The sequence below is a fragment of the Zalophus californianus genome, chromosome 3, assembly GCF_009762305.2.
Source record: "Zalophus californianus isolate mZalCal1 chromosome 3, mZalCal1.pri.v2, whole genome shotgun sequence".
Taxonomy (NCBI): domain Eukaryota; kingdom Metazoa; phylum Chordata; class Mammalia; order Carnivora; family Otariidae; genus Zalophus; species Zalophus californianus.
In genome coordinates, this window is record NC_045597.1 from 118394538 (window position 1) to 118408647 (window position 14110).

The following is a 14110-nucleotide window of genomic DNA, read 5'->3' on the forward strand; positions in this document are numbered from 1 at the left end:
ATGAGTATAACCAAGTTTTATTTATAATTCCTGTAGCCCCTAGTAAATTGCTGGGCGCATAGGTAGATGAGTGAATGAATGAATGAGGTGATGCAGTGCTAACTGGGGACGGGTACTGAGGGAGCCCTAGTGGAGGCTGAGAAGCAGGGGAGACTGATATTTTGACTGTGGAGAGCTGTGCAGAGCAGGCTGTGACAGATCCACTGAGGGCTCAGGGCTCCGCAGGCAGTGATTTTCCTCCTTCCAGGTTTCTCTTTGCCTAAATTTAGGGATTCTTTAGCATCACAATTCTAATTAAAAAAAAAAAAAAAGTTTAACAAAAATTTTTGTTTTGACCATTTTGTTTGGCCCAACTGAGATTCCCCAGAAGCGTTGAAAAAAATCAGTCAGGGCAGGTGGAGAGATGGAGGTTCTCTGGCTGCATTGTTCTCTGTGTTCTCTCCCTGGTGTCCAGGTGAGCTGACATGTGTTCTTTATACCTTCACTCCTTTATTCAGTCACTCCCTTTGCTGATCCAGTGAGCCTTTCTGAGTCCCTGTGGTGTACTGGGCACTGTCCTAGGCATTGAGGAGTCAGAGTTGAGTAAGACCGTGTTGAGTCTAGCAAGGGAAAAACCTAACCGCCTTGTGTAATTCATCCACGTGCAGAGCTGAGTCGGGCAGCAGGGAGCCAGAGGGGAAGGTGGGTGTGGAAGGTACCAGGAAGACTGCTCTGGGAGGGTGGCCACACTGCAGATGGAAAGGTTCGTGCTGAGAAGTCCTTCTGAAGCAGGGAAGGCTTCTTTGACAAGAAGCTGTCCAAGCTTGCTTGGTTTCTAGTGGTCAGTGGTACTAAAGTTCGACATCTCAGTGCTACCCCCTGCTGGAGAGCCACAGAAATGTAAATGAGGTCAGAGTGTTAGAGGATCAGATCCTGGGCCCTGCACAGTTAAGGAGTCTCTGAGCCTACAGACCCACGGATAGGTTATCCTCCTGTAAGGCAGATGGAATAGTTTGGTATAATCCCAGAATGTGGAGTCCATGGTTGTTCTCTGAACTCCATTTTGGCCACTTCCTACCTGTGCAACATAGGGCAGGCCATGTAACCTCTTTATGCTGCTTTTTGTTGTTGGCAAGTTGGACTAAGTGCAAATGAATTAGTGCATATACAGAAATTAATGCCGCGTGGGGTAGCGAGCACTAGTAAATTATTCATATTGTAAAGTCTTTGCTCTGAAAGATATAAGGTCCTTGAGTGACCCTAGGAATCCACTGAGAACTGGGCTTACCAGCCAGACTCACTGGGGTTTTGACATTCATGGGGACATTGCTGTCTCTACTTCAGTCTCCCTCGAAAATGTGTTGCTGGACGTCAAGGAGCTCCAGAGGGGCATGGACTTAACCAAGAGGGAGTACACCATGCATGACCACAACACACTGCTGAAAGAGTTCATCCTCAACAATGAGGGGAAGCTGAAGAAGCTGCAGGATGATGCCAAGATTGCACAGGTAAGCATCTGTGCTCCGGACACTCGCAAGGACGTGATTGGATCCCTTACACCCACCCGGGTGCTGGCCTGGCCTTGGGGGAGAATTGCCCTCTGTCTGCTGAGGGTAGATTTCTTCTGTAGCTAATGACTCCTGTGGGTGAGATCTTTCTGAATATTGTCCCTGCTCTGTTCATTGTCCTCTTCTGATTTGGAGTCTTCGCTCTCTTCTCTAGAGGCTCTCCCTCTCCCCTTCCCCTCCCCTTTTAGTCCTAGGCTCCTTCTCTGGGAGTCCTATATTCATTTCAGCCAACAGTCATTCCTGTGTTTAGCAAAGCACTGCTCCTTCCCAGTGTGTTGGGTTTCTGTAGGCCTTGACTTCGAAATCTTATAGTACACTGGGGGTTAAGTTTACACACTTAAAAAACAGCCAACGTGGACTGCATGCCGTCACAGAAGGAAAGGCAGAGTGTGGTGGGGACTCAGAATGCAGATGGGGTGGGACAGCTCCCGAAAGAGGCTGTCTTGTGCCAGGAATGAGTTTAAGCAGAGAAGTGAGTGTCCCTGAGGTGGGGACACTGTAAGGAGCATCGAAGCAGCCAGCTGGAATTGGAGTCTGAGTGACTTCTGAGATCCCTTCTAACACTTGTCTGCCATGGCCTTAGGAAGCTCTTGAAAGGAGTAGTTCCGTGTGTGTGTGTGTGTGTGTGTGTGTGTGTGTGTGAGAGAGAGAGAGAGAGAGAGAGAGAGAGAGAGAGGCAGAGGCGGTGTGTAGAAGTGCAGGTGGTCCCCGAGATGAGTCCTGTGCGGCACTATTGCCTTCTGCTCTCTTAGCCTAGGCGTTCAGAGGACACCAGAGGCTGGAGAAGGTCATGGGAGCGTGAGGGGGCCGTGGGAGAGCTGTGGCAGTGGCTGGATCCTCCCTACCGCTCTGCTGCTCTTCCCCCAGGGGGTCAAGTTCACATGCTGGACCTTACGAAACTTAAGAGGAGTTTGCTTCTTTACAGGACGCTTTTGATGATGTGGTAAAGTATTTTGGAGAAAACCCCAAGACGACGCCACCCTCTGTCTTCTTTCCTGTCTTTGTCCGGTTTGTGAAAGCCTATAAGGTAAATAGGAGCACGGGGTCCTTTAAAGCCTTCCTTGGCATTGTTTGTCAAGTGGGTGTCCTCCCGGAGCTGTGTCTGAGTCTCCACTGCTGTGCAAAGGCCTCCCCTGTTCCTTTAGGCAGCAGATCTGGGAGGTCAGCCTGAGTCTGAGCAGTCTCCAGTCCTGTGGGGGCTGCGTGTTCCTGGGGCCCTCAGCCCACGATGCTCCCTGTCTCCAGCCAGCCAGGCCTGTAGTTCAGCGCAAAGGCAAAAACTCTTGGCTGCCCTTTGGGGCAAGTGAAGACACTCCAGGACCATCACTTCCTCATTGAATGTTCACTCTTGTGGGTGGGGTGGGTGGGGTGAAGGACTTGGAAACTCCAGGCTTCCCATGCAGCTGGACAGGTGAAAGGAGTGGACTCGGGCCTGTGGCAGGGGTGCTGTAGCTGAGGTCAGGGACAGCCTGCTCGTGTGTGTTCTGCCCAGGCCTTTAGGTCATCTAGACCAGCTCTTCTCTAGCGTGGACTGAAAGGTGGCACTAGGAAGGATGGTTGCTGTCTGTTTCCTCATCTGGACCAATGATGGCCCTTCCTTTAAATAGGTCATTTGACACAGTCCAGTGCTATGGTCTTGAAAAAGAATGTGACCCAGAGAGGCATGTGTTGGAAGAATTTGTTCCTTGAAAAAGAATGATGGGGAATGTGGGGGCGTTAGGGGGTGGTAGTGCACTTAGGAGACACCTCAGTCTGTACTCTCCAGGGTTGTTTACATATAACCTCAGTAACAGTGGTGGAGGAAGGAGGGGTGTGATTATAGGGGGAGGAGGGGGATGTGGCTTTTTCTTTTTTAAAGATTTGATTTATTTTGAGAGGGCATGAACAGGGTTGGGGGGAAGAGGGAGAGAGAGAAGCAGGCTTCCCGCGGAGCAGGGAGCTCGATGTGGGGCTCGATCCCAGGACGCTGGGATCGTGACCTGAGCCAAAGGCAGCCGCTTAACGACTGAGCCACCCAGGCGCCCCAGGTCATCTACATTTTTGAGAAACATCCGCTTGGATATAGTGGGTCACTTCTCTAGCTCCAGAACTGTCAAGTTACATTATTTAGCTATCAGCATGGCTTCATGTACCACTGACATCACAAGCTGTTTGCAGAAGGGAAAGTGAGGATGAACCCAAACACAGCGCAGAGTCCATGTGTAAGACATGCGGAGGTCTCTGGTCACCAGCTGCTGCTAACCGTGGTGCTCAGGGTTCACTGGCTGGTGATGCTAGTGTACGGAAGAGATGACTCAAAGTGATTCTTGTTACGTGCTGTGACCACATTTCTTCACATAAAAAATTGTAAGTCCAAGGTCTATAGGGGAAAAATACAGGCTATTTTTAAATTGTAGAATATGAGCTGGGAAGCAGGTCTGGTAGGTCCCAAAGCCTGATACTTGAGCAGGGGTATGTGTAGAGCAGAGGAAAAAGCGAAGTTCCTTGGTGATCTGTGTGGGGTGGCACAGGTTGGAGCCTGTCAGTGAGCCCCTTCCACGTTATTGTTTCACCCTGTGTCCTGTTAGCGGGCTCCGTGGGGTGCTTGTCAGGCAATGGTGGTGTGGGATGTTTTACTGGCCATAGGTACTACACAATGAATGACTTCCAGCCTGGTACTGACCTGGGGACTTTTTGGGAGGATGTTGGGGTTGTAGGATGTCATCCCTCCTTTCCCTTCCCAAGTTCAAACCAGAATGTAACTTAAGACGGAAGTACAAGGGTCCAAAATGCAAACTTTATTCCCAATAATAGCTGGACTGGGGGTGTGGGGTGTGTCTGTGAACTTATACTTCAGCCCTAAACTAGATAACTGACTTACCACTTCACAGTGAGACCAATAGAAGTCTCTTTAGGGAGGCTGGCTTCAAAACAGAGAATGCCCAAGAGGGCTGAGGCGAGGTGAGCCTGTTTTGATTTCTTGTCCCAAACTCAGTCGCTCTGCAGCCCTTGGGAAGGAGTAAGCTATGGGGTGAGACCCCTGGAGGAAACAAGAGGCAAGGGAATGGAGGTTTTCCCCTAACAATGGGCAAAAGGAGAGGAATCTGAACTCCTGGTTTCAGGGAAACTAGAGGTAGGTGGACAGGTTCTGGAAGCAAAAGAAGCTCACGTGGGAATCACAGAGCAGAGCTGTCAGAAGGAGAGTTCCCGTCCACGTCTGTGGGACTGAGGCTGAGAAGCAGGGTGAGTGGGGAGGTGGTCCTCAGGAAAGGATTTCTGGACAAGGTACCTCGAGATTGCTGGATTTTGAGGAGATGTGATAGAAACCAACAGGGAAAGCCTGGATCAGAGTCCTCGAGGGGCCTAAGCGTAGGTCTTGTCAGCTTCCCGTGCGTTCTGACTTCTGGCTTGCCAAGATTCTCTTAGGAATGACTTTAGAAAACCTTGATGGCTGTCATTACCACTGACATAATCTTTTGGTTCCTTTGACTTTGCCCAGCAAGCAGAGGAGGAAAATGAGCTGAGGAAAAAGCAGGAACAAGCACTCATGGAAAAACTCCTGGAGCAGGAAGCTCTGATGGAGCAGCAGGATCCAAAGGTGAGAAGTGGCCGGGTCCTGAGACGGCCTCATGTCTCCTTGGCGCCAGCAGGGAAAAGGGCCAAAAAGCCGGATTTACACACGAGCCCGACCGCTTCCTTCTAGGGCTTGGAAACGTGGCAGATGGCTTTGTTGTTCATTCCTTTGTTCCGCAAAGAGTAGAAAGAGGCGAAAAGCGCGTCTGCGTAGCCTTTCCAGGTTTAAGATCAGGAACTTAAATCTCAGGTGGCAATACAGCGAGGCCGCGCCAGGGAGCCTGACGATGAACTGCGTAGGGTCCAGGAAGGCCTCATGGGGTTGCCATTGGTGCTGGCCTCGATCGCTGGCTGGCTTCACTCCGAGGAACGGGAGGGAGGATTCCCTGGAGGGAAGCAGTGTAGGTGAAGACCACAAAGACTGGCAGGTCAGAGTATTCTTCATCCCAATCCTCTGCCCCAAAGCTTCAGAAGTGGATGGTTGTCACCAGCCACCTCTCGTGGCCGTACGATCCAGCCTTCCCACCACCGCCAGCTGGAGTTTGGTGTGTTTTTCAAAGTTTGTTTTCTTCCCAGAAGCTTTCTGAGTGTGTCTCTGAGCGGGATGTTGGGATGGTGCTGCTTGTGTTTTTTTGGCCGAGGCTGTGTGTTCGTGATAGAACTTGGGGTTTTCTAAAGCCTCCCATGGGTGCTGGTCCCACTAATCTCTGCCATCCTTCTTTCTCCTTAGTCTCCTTCCCACAAATCAAAGAGGCAGCAGCAAGAATTAATTGCAGAATTAAGAAGGCGACAAGTGAAAGATAACAGACATGTATATGAAGGCAAAGATGGTGCCATTGAAGACATTATCACAGGTAAAAGATAGTTTCTCCTGGTGGCCCGTAGAGACCCACAGATCCTGCCCGTAGTGGACTACTTGCACAGTGCGCTGCTACTTTTGTCCAGGGTTTACAAGGTCTCCAGGTGACTTGATGCAGATCCAGAATTATGTGGAGGGACTCCACATAAAAAAAAATACACTTCAAGTGTATTTTTAGTAGGCTGCATACTGCCTGTCAGAAAACCCCAGCACCCTCTGAAGACTTTTTCTCGTTATCATTGGAACCCTGCAGATTTCACCAGGCTCCCCCCCCGATGGTTTTTCCAGTGTCTTAGATTTGTTTCCCTGCTCCATTTCCTACCTTGTGGCCACTCCCACCCGCCTGCCTGCCTAATAAGTACCACGGACAAGGCCCATTCAGGGTTGCGTACTAACCATGGTCAGTGCAGATTTTTCCAGCATGCTCTTTAAAAGGCTTTTTACTCATTGATGTAACTGAAGACAAGAGGAAATCAGGATCGTCGCCTAGGAATGAGTGGTGCCCAACCCAGCTTGGTTCTTGTCTGATTAAGTTGTAGCCTAATGCTTGCTGCTTGAAGCCATTCTCCAGAGATTCTGCGTTCTCTTACAGTTTGGGAGAATAATTTGAGTCACTGTCTGTGGCAGTGGTTGCAAGCGACTTTCATGTCTGTTGCATAGGAATACTGTTTTTTAGCTCCCAAGATACTTATCACTTTTTTTATTGTAGAGAATTTTAAAAATATGCAATGCAAAAGTACAGAGAATAGCATGATGAGTTCTATATACCCATCACCTATCAACAATTCCCAACTCAGGGCCGGTCTTGTTACATGTCTGCTTCTGCCTGCTCCCCATTCCCCAACCTCTGGGATTATTTTGAAGCAAATCTAAGACCTACAATTTCATCTAGTTATATTTCAGTGTCTGTGTCTTCAAAAGATAATGACCCTTTAATAAAGAAACATAGCCAGACAGAGTAGCATTGTCACACACCTCCAAAACTAACAACTTTTTCACATCAAATACGCATTAGTCACATTTCCTTAGCCGTCCTAATTTTTTTTTTAAAAACATAACTCTTAGAATTTTGACTTCTCATTTTTTGTGAATAGCTTCACATCATAGTTAGGGATCCTAAACGGCCAAAACCACCGTTTTTTTTCCACCAGCTCAGACCCAAGGAAATAAAATAGGTACATAAATCCCGGACAGGAAGTCAATAAAGAGTTTCCGGCCCAGAGTAAAGCAGTCTCAGTTGTCAGTGGCTAAGTAAGTGACTGATTAAACGCCTGTGTCTGCATATGGCGCCACACACAGTCCATATGCGCGTGCCTGCCCGTATCTCATCGTTCACTCGGCAGTGGTTCGCACGTGGCCCCCCAGGTAAAGTGCCCATTGTTGGGCACCTCTCTTTGTTTCCCCGGCCCTGAGGGAGCAGCTCTGCTGTGAGCAAGACTAGGAGCAGATCTTTTTGGGGTAAGCACCTATTCGCCTCAGTGCCACAGTATGATTAACTTGTAGGGAGAGAAGCATCCAGCCTCACACAGTAAGAGTTCCTTTTCCATTAGTCTGTTTCTCCATCTCAGTGACCCCTGGCTTGTCAAATGAGCAAAATGTACAGTTTCTATTTGCTTGACCTCATCATTAAGCTACTATTGGAGGTGAATGAGTATCTGCTTACAGATCCTACAGTTTTTATTCTCTTTAAAATATTTTCCATTTTCCACCCCCCGAGCCCCAGATTGAATACCTCTTTTAGACTTTATGAACTCCCTTGGGTATAAACTGCCTTTCCCCATCTCCAGGTATGATTAACAAAGCACTAACCATGTACTAATGTGATAGATCCTGGCTTTTTACTCTCTTCTGTTTGTCTTATTTGGCTGTCATTTTCGATGCAGTGCTGAAGACTGTGCCCTTTACCGCTCGCACCGCCAAGCGTGGCTCTCGATTTTTCTGCGAACCTGTTCTCACTGAGGAATACCATTACTAAACTATTACTCTTTCTCACCTGATGCTCTTAAAAGGTTGCTACAGATTTTTTGACCTCTTATGTCCCTCTGTATGTCTGTTAGGGCCACCCAGGATGCTAGCTAGCATGGAATCGCCATCTCTGCCATGTTATCTTTTATGTTGCGTTCACACTGCATGGTTTTGCATGTCAGTCATTACTGTTTACTCACTGCCACTTTCAATATGTCTATGAATCCACATGGCTATGGTGGTCTGAGTGTGTGTGGGTTAGAAGAATAGTATAAATAGAGCACTACTTTTGAGAATTAGCATTGGGATCAGCTAGGTTGTTAAAAGACTTTTGGGCTAATGTCTTTGAACACAAAATGATAGTCGTTAATAACAGTAACTACTATACCTAACATTTATTGAGCACTTGCTGTGTTTTAATGGGTTTACAGATATTAAACCAGCCTCCTTTCTGTATTCAGTTACCATGCTTTGATAATAAATTGAGCTGTAGGCAAGTGCTCAGGAACACAAAGTGCCCAAAAGTTGAAAAATGATTTGCAGAAGGAATTGTGAACTACACACAGTTGTAAATTGGGTCTGTCTTAACTGTCTTATACTGTCTACAGCCATCATCCACAGTATGATGGAGCTCACGGTACAAGCAAGGAACCCTTTGGACATAGAAGTCTGTATAAGTTGATATAGGCAATCCATAGCTTTATACTCAGCCCCTTTTCCTTCTGAGTGTCATGCCCGAGTTTAGCTATCAGCAGTTCCACGTTGGAGCAAGGCTGTGAGGCAGAAGGTGAAAACAAAGGCTTTAGGAGCTTCCCATAGTCTTCTCTCATTTGCGTTTCTTCACTGTGACTCTGTTCCCTGTCAAATCCAGGGTATTTCTCTTGTGATGAGATCATATCTGGACCTGCGTTTTTGGTTAGGATGGTGGCAACCAGAAATACTAATAGCAAATACCTATTATTGGAAAATGCCACTGTTGTTAGAATTAAAAAATCCCAAAATTTTCAAGAGGTAACTGCCTGCCCTTGGTTCCCGATGGCTAGATAAGAAACTTCTTTGCAGTGCCCAGTTGATTAGAAAAGGGACAAGGGAAGCACATACTCTAATTGGAAATATCCATTGTGTAACTCCCATGCTGAGATTGACATGGAACAGGGTACGTGTTTGTTTTGTGGCGTTAACTCTTCTGTGAATTGCACTTGTTACGTATGTTCCTCTGTCTTTTAGGGTATCAGAGGATGTGGTGTGTCGTCGTTGCTTGCTCTGCAGTGTACTTACCCACCAGTGCTTATTAACCAGGCTAGACACTGTCATCTACTCAGCTAATGTTCCTGTCAGTTTTGCTACTGGACTGTCTTATCATTCTGGAGCCAAACTTCAAAGCAGCTTGGATTTGGGTGGTCAGAGAGCTGGGTGGGAAGACACTCTGATCTTTCCCTTGTTTTATCTAACACCTCTTGTATTAATGGCCTCCCACTCTCCTCCTCTGTTGGCTAACATGCCGGGTATGTTAAGCACTAAGTTGAATTGCTTTCCATTTTCATCCCATTTTTACTTAACCATCATTTTGTGTTTTTGTTTTTTTCTGTTTAGCCTTAAAGAAGAATAATATCACTAAATTTCCAAATGTTCACTCGAGGGTAAGGATTTCTTCTAGCACACCGGTGGTGGAGGATACACAGAGCTGGCAAGCATCACTTTTTACTTAGCTTCCTCCTCTCTCTGTATGCAGATCAGTGGTTTCAGTCTATGGCTGAGGGTAATACTGTTGAGAGTCTGACAAGGGGGAAGTCTTTGTAACCTCACATTCCAGTGATGTGAGGCAGAGCTTCTCTGTTGGACTCTTTGTGGCTTGCTTCCATGTTATCAAGTGTGATGGCTTGGGCAAGGGTATTTGCTGGTGATTGTACTTGCTTTGGGTGCTAGGCTGTCCTTCCCCTACCCTTTTCTTGGCCTTCGAGTTAATCAGTTAACCCCTTTGGATCTGAAGAAGCTGAGAGCCAAGTCCCGGCCAGGGTATAGCCTTTGAAGAAAGATTTGGATCTTTAGAGCCAATTGTTCAGAAGACTCGGGAATTATAGAGCTACAAGTCATTGCATATCCTTAGCCAGAAGTGGAATTCTAACCTTCCCTTACCACTCTGGGCCAGGAAGCAGAAGCTTGAGAGGATTAGGGCATGTAAAACTATTCTTCCCTTGAATTTAGAGAGAGTAAGGCAGGGTGACAAATTCCAAGGGGTCGGGAGTTGGTGCGGACTATGCTAAACCTGAGAGCATGGGTCTCAGCACTCAGCTCATTTCTTTCTGCCATGTGAAAATTTGGGCTCAGTATTGCCAGACCCTCCAGTTTTCCAAGGGAAGTCAGAATCCCTCTTTTTTTTTAATATTATCTATTAAAAGATAAGGAAGCTGTATTTAAAAGTGTAAGTTGGGGGCTAAATATTGGAGGCCAGATACGGCCCATTAGCTCCATTTTCAAGCTCCTGAGTAGGTAAAGGAATAAAAAAAGACTCAATCTGGTTTAATTCTGTTATGTTCCCCCTTCGAAAGAATGTTTCCTAACCGAAGTCAACAATACGAAGGGAAATAAATACTAACTAAATGAAACAGTGGCCGGTGGGGGTGGGGGGAGGGAAGTACACAGCCTGCCCTGACCCCATCAGAAGCAGCTTACCTGCTGGCTAGGCTATCTACCTTAGGTATTCATCAAGAAAGCATGATTTCATATTAAGAATGCTTACATAAAATAAAATTCCTTTGTTCATCCCAAGGTATTCTGCTAGAACAGTGCCTGCTTGAACCAATATGCAGTGGTTGATTCATTCATTCAACAAGGCTTTTTTTTTTATGTTGGGCATTTTTAAACATTCTGTGCATTCGCAATACAAATTGAGAATGCTGGAAGGCCCAAACAACTTCTCCCCTCCAAAGAAAAACAGGAAATACTGGGTGGCAGGAGACAATGTACAGGAATGGAGTAGTAGTTTGATTTAGTGACTGTTTTTGTTCAGTGGTTAATTGAGCATTGTGTTTCACAAAATAAAAAAGACCTCAGCTAATACTAATTGAAGAAAAATAACGGAACCTCTGCCTACAAAATAAGCATAGTGTCCTTCCTTGATTAAAATTCCAGATAAGATTGGACAGGGCAGTTGGTTTATTAATTTTGCAGTTTAAAATTCATTACAATTATTGATATTCAGGTTTCCAGGGGAAAAAGACAAAACTAAGCCACAGCTATTTCCAACTGAAGAAACATTTCAGAAAAAGACGCCAGCTAGATTCTCTGGCCAGTGACAATAGTTGCCTTTCCTGTATATTTTTCTAGAAGTTCCAGATTCGCATCAGTATTACATCCTGCTTTAACTATTGAGGGCAAAGTACATGTCTTTGGCTCAAATAGTCAATGGATTTGAAGGGCCTGTTGGCTGACTCTCCTACAGAAGCTGCTTTGATTGGCTGCCAGCTGACCTTTGTCTTTGCTTAGACACATGATGCTAAAGGTTGCAATTCTCTCATTGATACTCTCCTCTTTACAGATCTTAGAAACCAACCATACAGACGAGCCGATGCGGTGAGGAGAAGTGTCAGGCGGCGCTTTGATGATCAGAACTTGCGTTCTGTTAATGGTGCCGAGATAACCATGTGAACCTGAGACCTGCCTCTATGAGTAGAGAGTATGCGTGAATGAAACTTTCCACATGAACTTTACGTGCTACCATTTAACTGCAACCTTGAACATTGACAAAATATTCTAAGGGCTCAGATTTAGCAAACACATAGGAATTTAAAAATGACGGGCTCTCCTTTCAACCTTTGTTAACAAGTGCCTAAAAGTGGAAGTACCTGCTCAGATTAATCAAAGCAATAGGGTTTGATTTGATTAGGTATCTTTTTACACCAGTATATTATCCAATTTTTTAACCAAAATGTAAATTTCGTATTACACTCGTTATCTGCCATTGTGATTGTCCCATGATGGCACACCCTGGTTTCCTGATAAGTTGTAAATAACATGGATGCATCTGCTGTGGGTTTCCTTTGCTGAGATGTCTTTTAAGGAATTTCATTTGTTTTAGACATACCCATCAACTGTCTTTTTAAGGGCTTGCAACGTGGAAGAAGGAAAAAGTCACATACGCTCCTGTCCATAACCAAGCCCCAGCACAGTACAAACAGGATGCATTGCAGTGGCAAAGAAGTCACTCAGCTGTGTCTCGTTTTACACTCTACACTGCTATGCTAGGGCGTGATGCCCCGGAGAGTTCACCAGTATGAAAGCAAGGGTATGATGGCATACAAATTTGTGTAAGATTTTTTTGCAGTACTGTGTTCTTCAGCTAGAGGCAGCTTTTAAAATAATAATGCAAATGTATTTATTAATTAGCACTAAAATTAACATCTCAGTAATCAGTATTAGGATTTCTGAGACCATTATGGGCCTATCCTGAGAACAGAAATTGGTGCCTTGCTAGCCAGGGAGAAGTTCACTAGCTCTATCAAGCATTCAAGATTACTTCTGCTAGCTAGTAGTGATAGTTAACCTAGCCTTATTCTCCTGACAATCGCAGGTCCCCACCCCCACTTCTTCCTCCTTTTGTAAATCGGATAAGATATATTTGGCATCATTGCTTTATGGGGAATTGCAATTAAATTGCTTGAAATATTCACATTGGGATTAAGCTTAAATGGTATGTAATGGGACTAAATGGCCAACTAAGCCAGTTATTTTTCCTTCCTCTCTGGCAGGGCACTTGATCCATTCCAAAGTCAAAAACTGGACTAAAGCCAATTTGTACTTTTCATAATAAACATTCTGCTTCTGGCTTACCTTCTTGGTACATTACATCAATATATTAATTGTAAAGTTTATTGTATAGTATTTAACCACTGAATTTCTTATTTTATGTTGTGCTTATGTGAACTCCTTGGTGAAGGTCCCATTTTCCTTGGATAATGTGTAGTTATATGATCTCTTTTTAAATGTACAGATATTTTGCTATAAAATTGGTGCAGTTTTTTATGGTTTTTACACTTTAATTCCCACCTAAGCCTCTGGGTAATATTGTAAATATTGTTTAAAAATGCATCAGCCTGTGCTATACAATCTGAATGTTATTTTAACTTATAGTTTTTTTTTTAATATATATATTTAACTACAAGGACAGCTTAGGGATCAGTTACATTTCACTTTAGCATACCTATTTACAAAAAAATTACTTTTAAAACTGCCACCTGCTAGCACATTTTCTTGAATGTGTACTTTAAAAAAGAACATGCCAAGATTTTGTCTGTTAACATTGATTTTGATGAAAAAAGCAATTTGACCATGATACACCACGAGTAGTTGGCCCTTTATGACAAGGAGCTGTTTTCCAAAGCTCAATGCTAATAAGCATATATTAAAATAATTGCATATTTATTAATCAAATAGACAATAATGTTGGCATGTTCTTTTCTGTTTATTAATGGGCTTGCTTCTTAGCAATATTAGAAATGTTTTATAAAAAAGCAGTTCATGTTACTTTTCTGGTCTTTTCATGACATATGAGCAAATAAACTATTTACACTACTATCCTGTAATATGTTGTAGTCTTTGAATGGCATACCTTAGTGGGGGGGGGGTTTACCGGTTTTATATGCTTTTATCTTGTTTGCCCTCACAATACAAACTCTTGATCACTTGCTGTATGGAACGTAAGAACCTAATAGATTTTGGTAGTGACGGATACATCTCCAAAATTGTACTTACCAATTTATTGCTTCCAGAGAACACTGGTGTGATATTACCACCCCCACCCCCAAATTTGTTGTGTGTATATGGACAGGTTATGTATGGACTGCATAGAGGTGACCCTGCAACCAACAACTACATTGGTTGGCAAGGTACGTACAAGCAGTTTGGCCTCCATTGCCCAAACATGCTGTTATTTTTAACGGTAATTCCAAATCATCAGACTGTGCAACGTTCAGTATATTCTTTTTAGGAAAGCAAGGAAATTTGTTATTTTAGACAATTGGTCAAGTGGCTTAAAACTTTAAAAAAAAAATAAAGGTTTTGAGAGAAAACATGAGGGAGGGAGAGACAGGAGAAGCAGCAGACTCCCTACTGAGCAGGGGAGCCCGATGTGGGGCTCGATCCCGGGGCCCTGAGATCATAACCTGAGCCAAAGCTAAGCCACCTAGGT

The 14110-nt window shown here is 44.8% G+C and overlaps 1 protein-coding gene across 1 annotated transcript in view; it reads left to right on the forward strand.

Annotated features, from left to right (window-relative positions):
* Positions 1-13497, forward strand: part of FMNL2 (formin like 2) — a 301761-nt gene extending 288264 nt beyond the window's left edge. Inside the window, 6 exon segments of the mRNA XM_027589168.2 lie at positions 1324-1487; positions 2473-2574; positions 5026-5124; positions 5830-5953; positions 9517-9563; positions 11462-13497. Coding sequence (XP_027444969.2) covers positions 1324-1487; positions 2473-2574; positions 5026-5124; positions 5830-5953; positions 9517-9563; positions 11462-11500 — 575 coding nt within the window. The 3' untranslated portion in view covers positions 11501-13497.
* Positions 13498-14110: the final 613 nt, after the last annotated feature.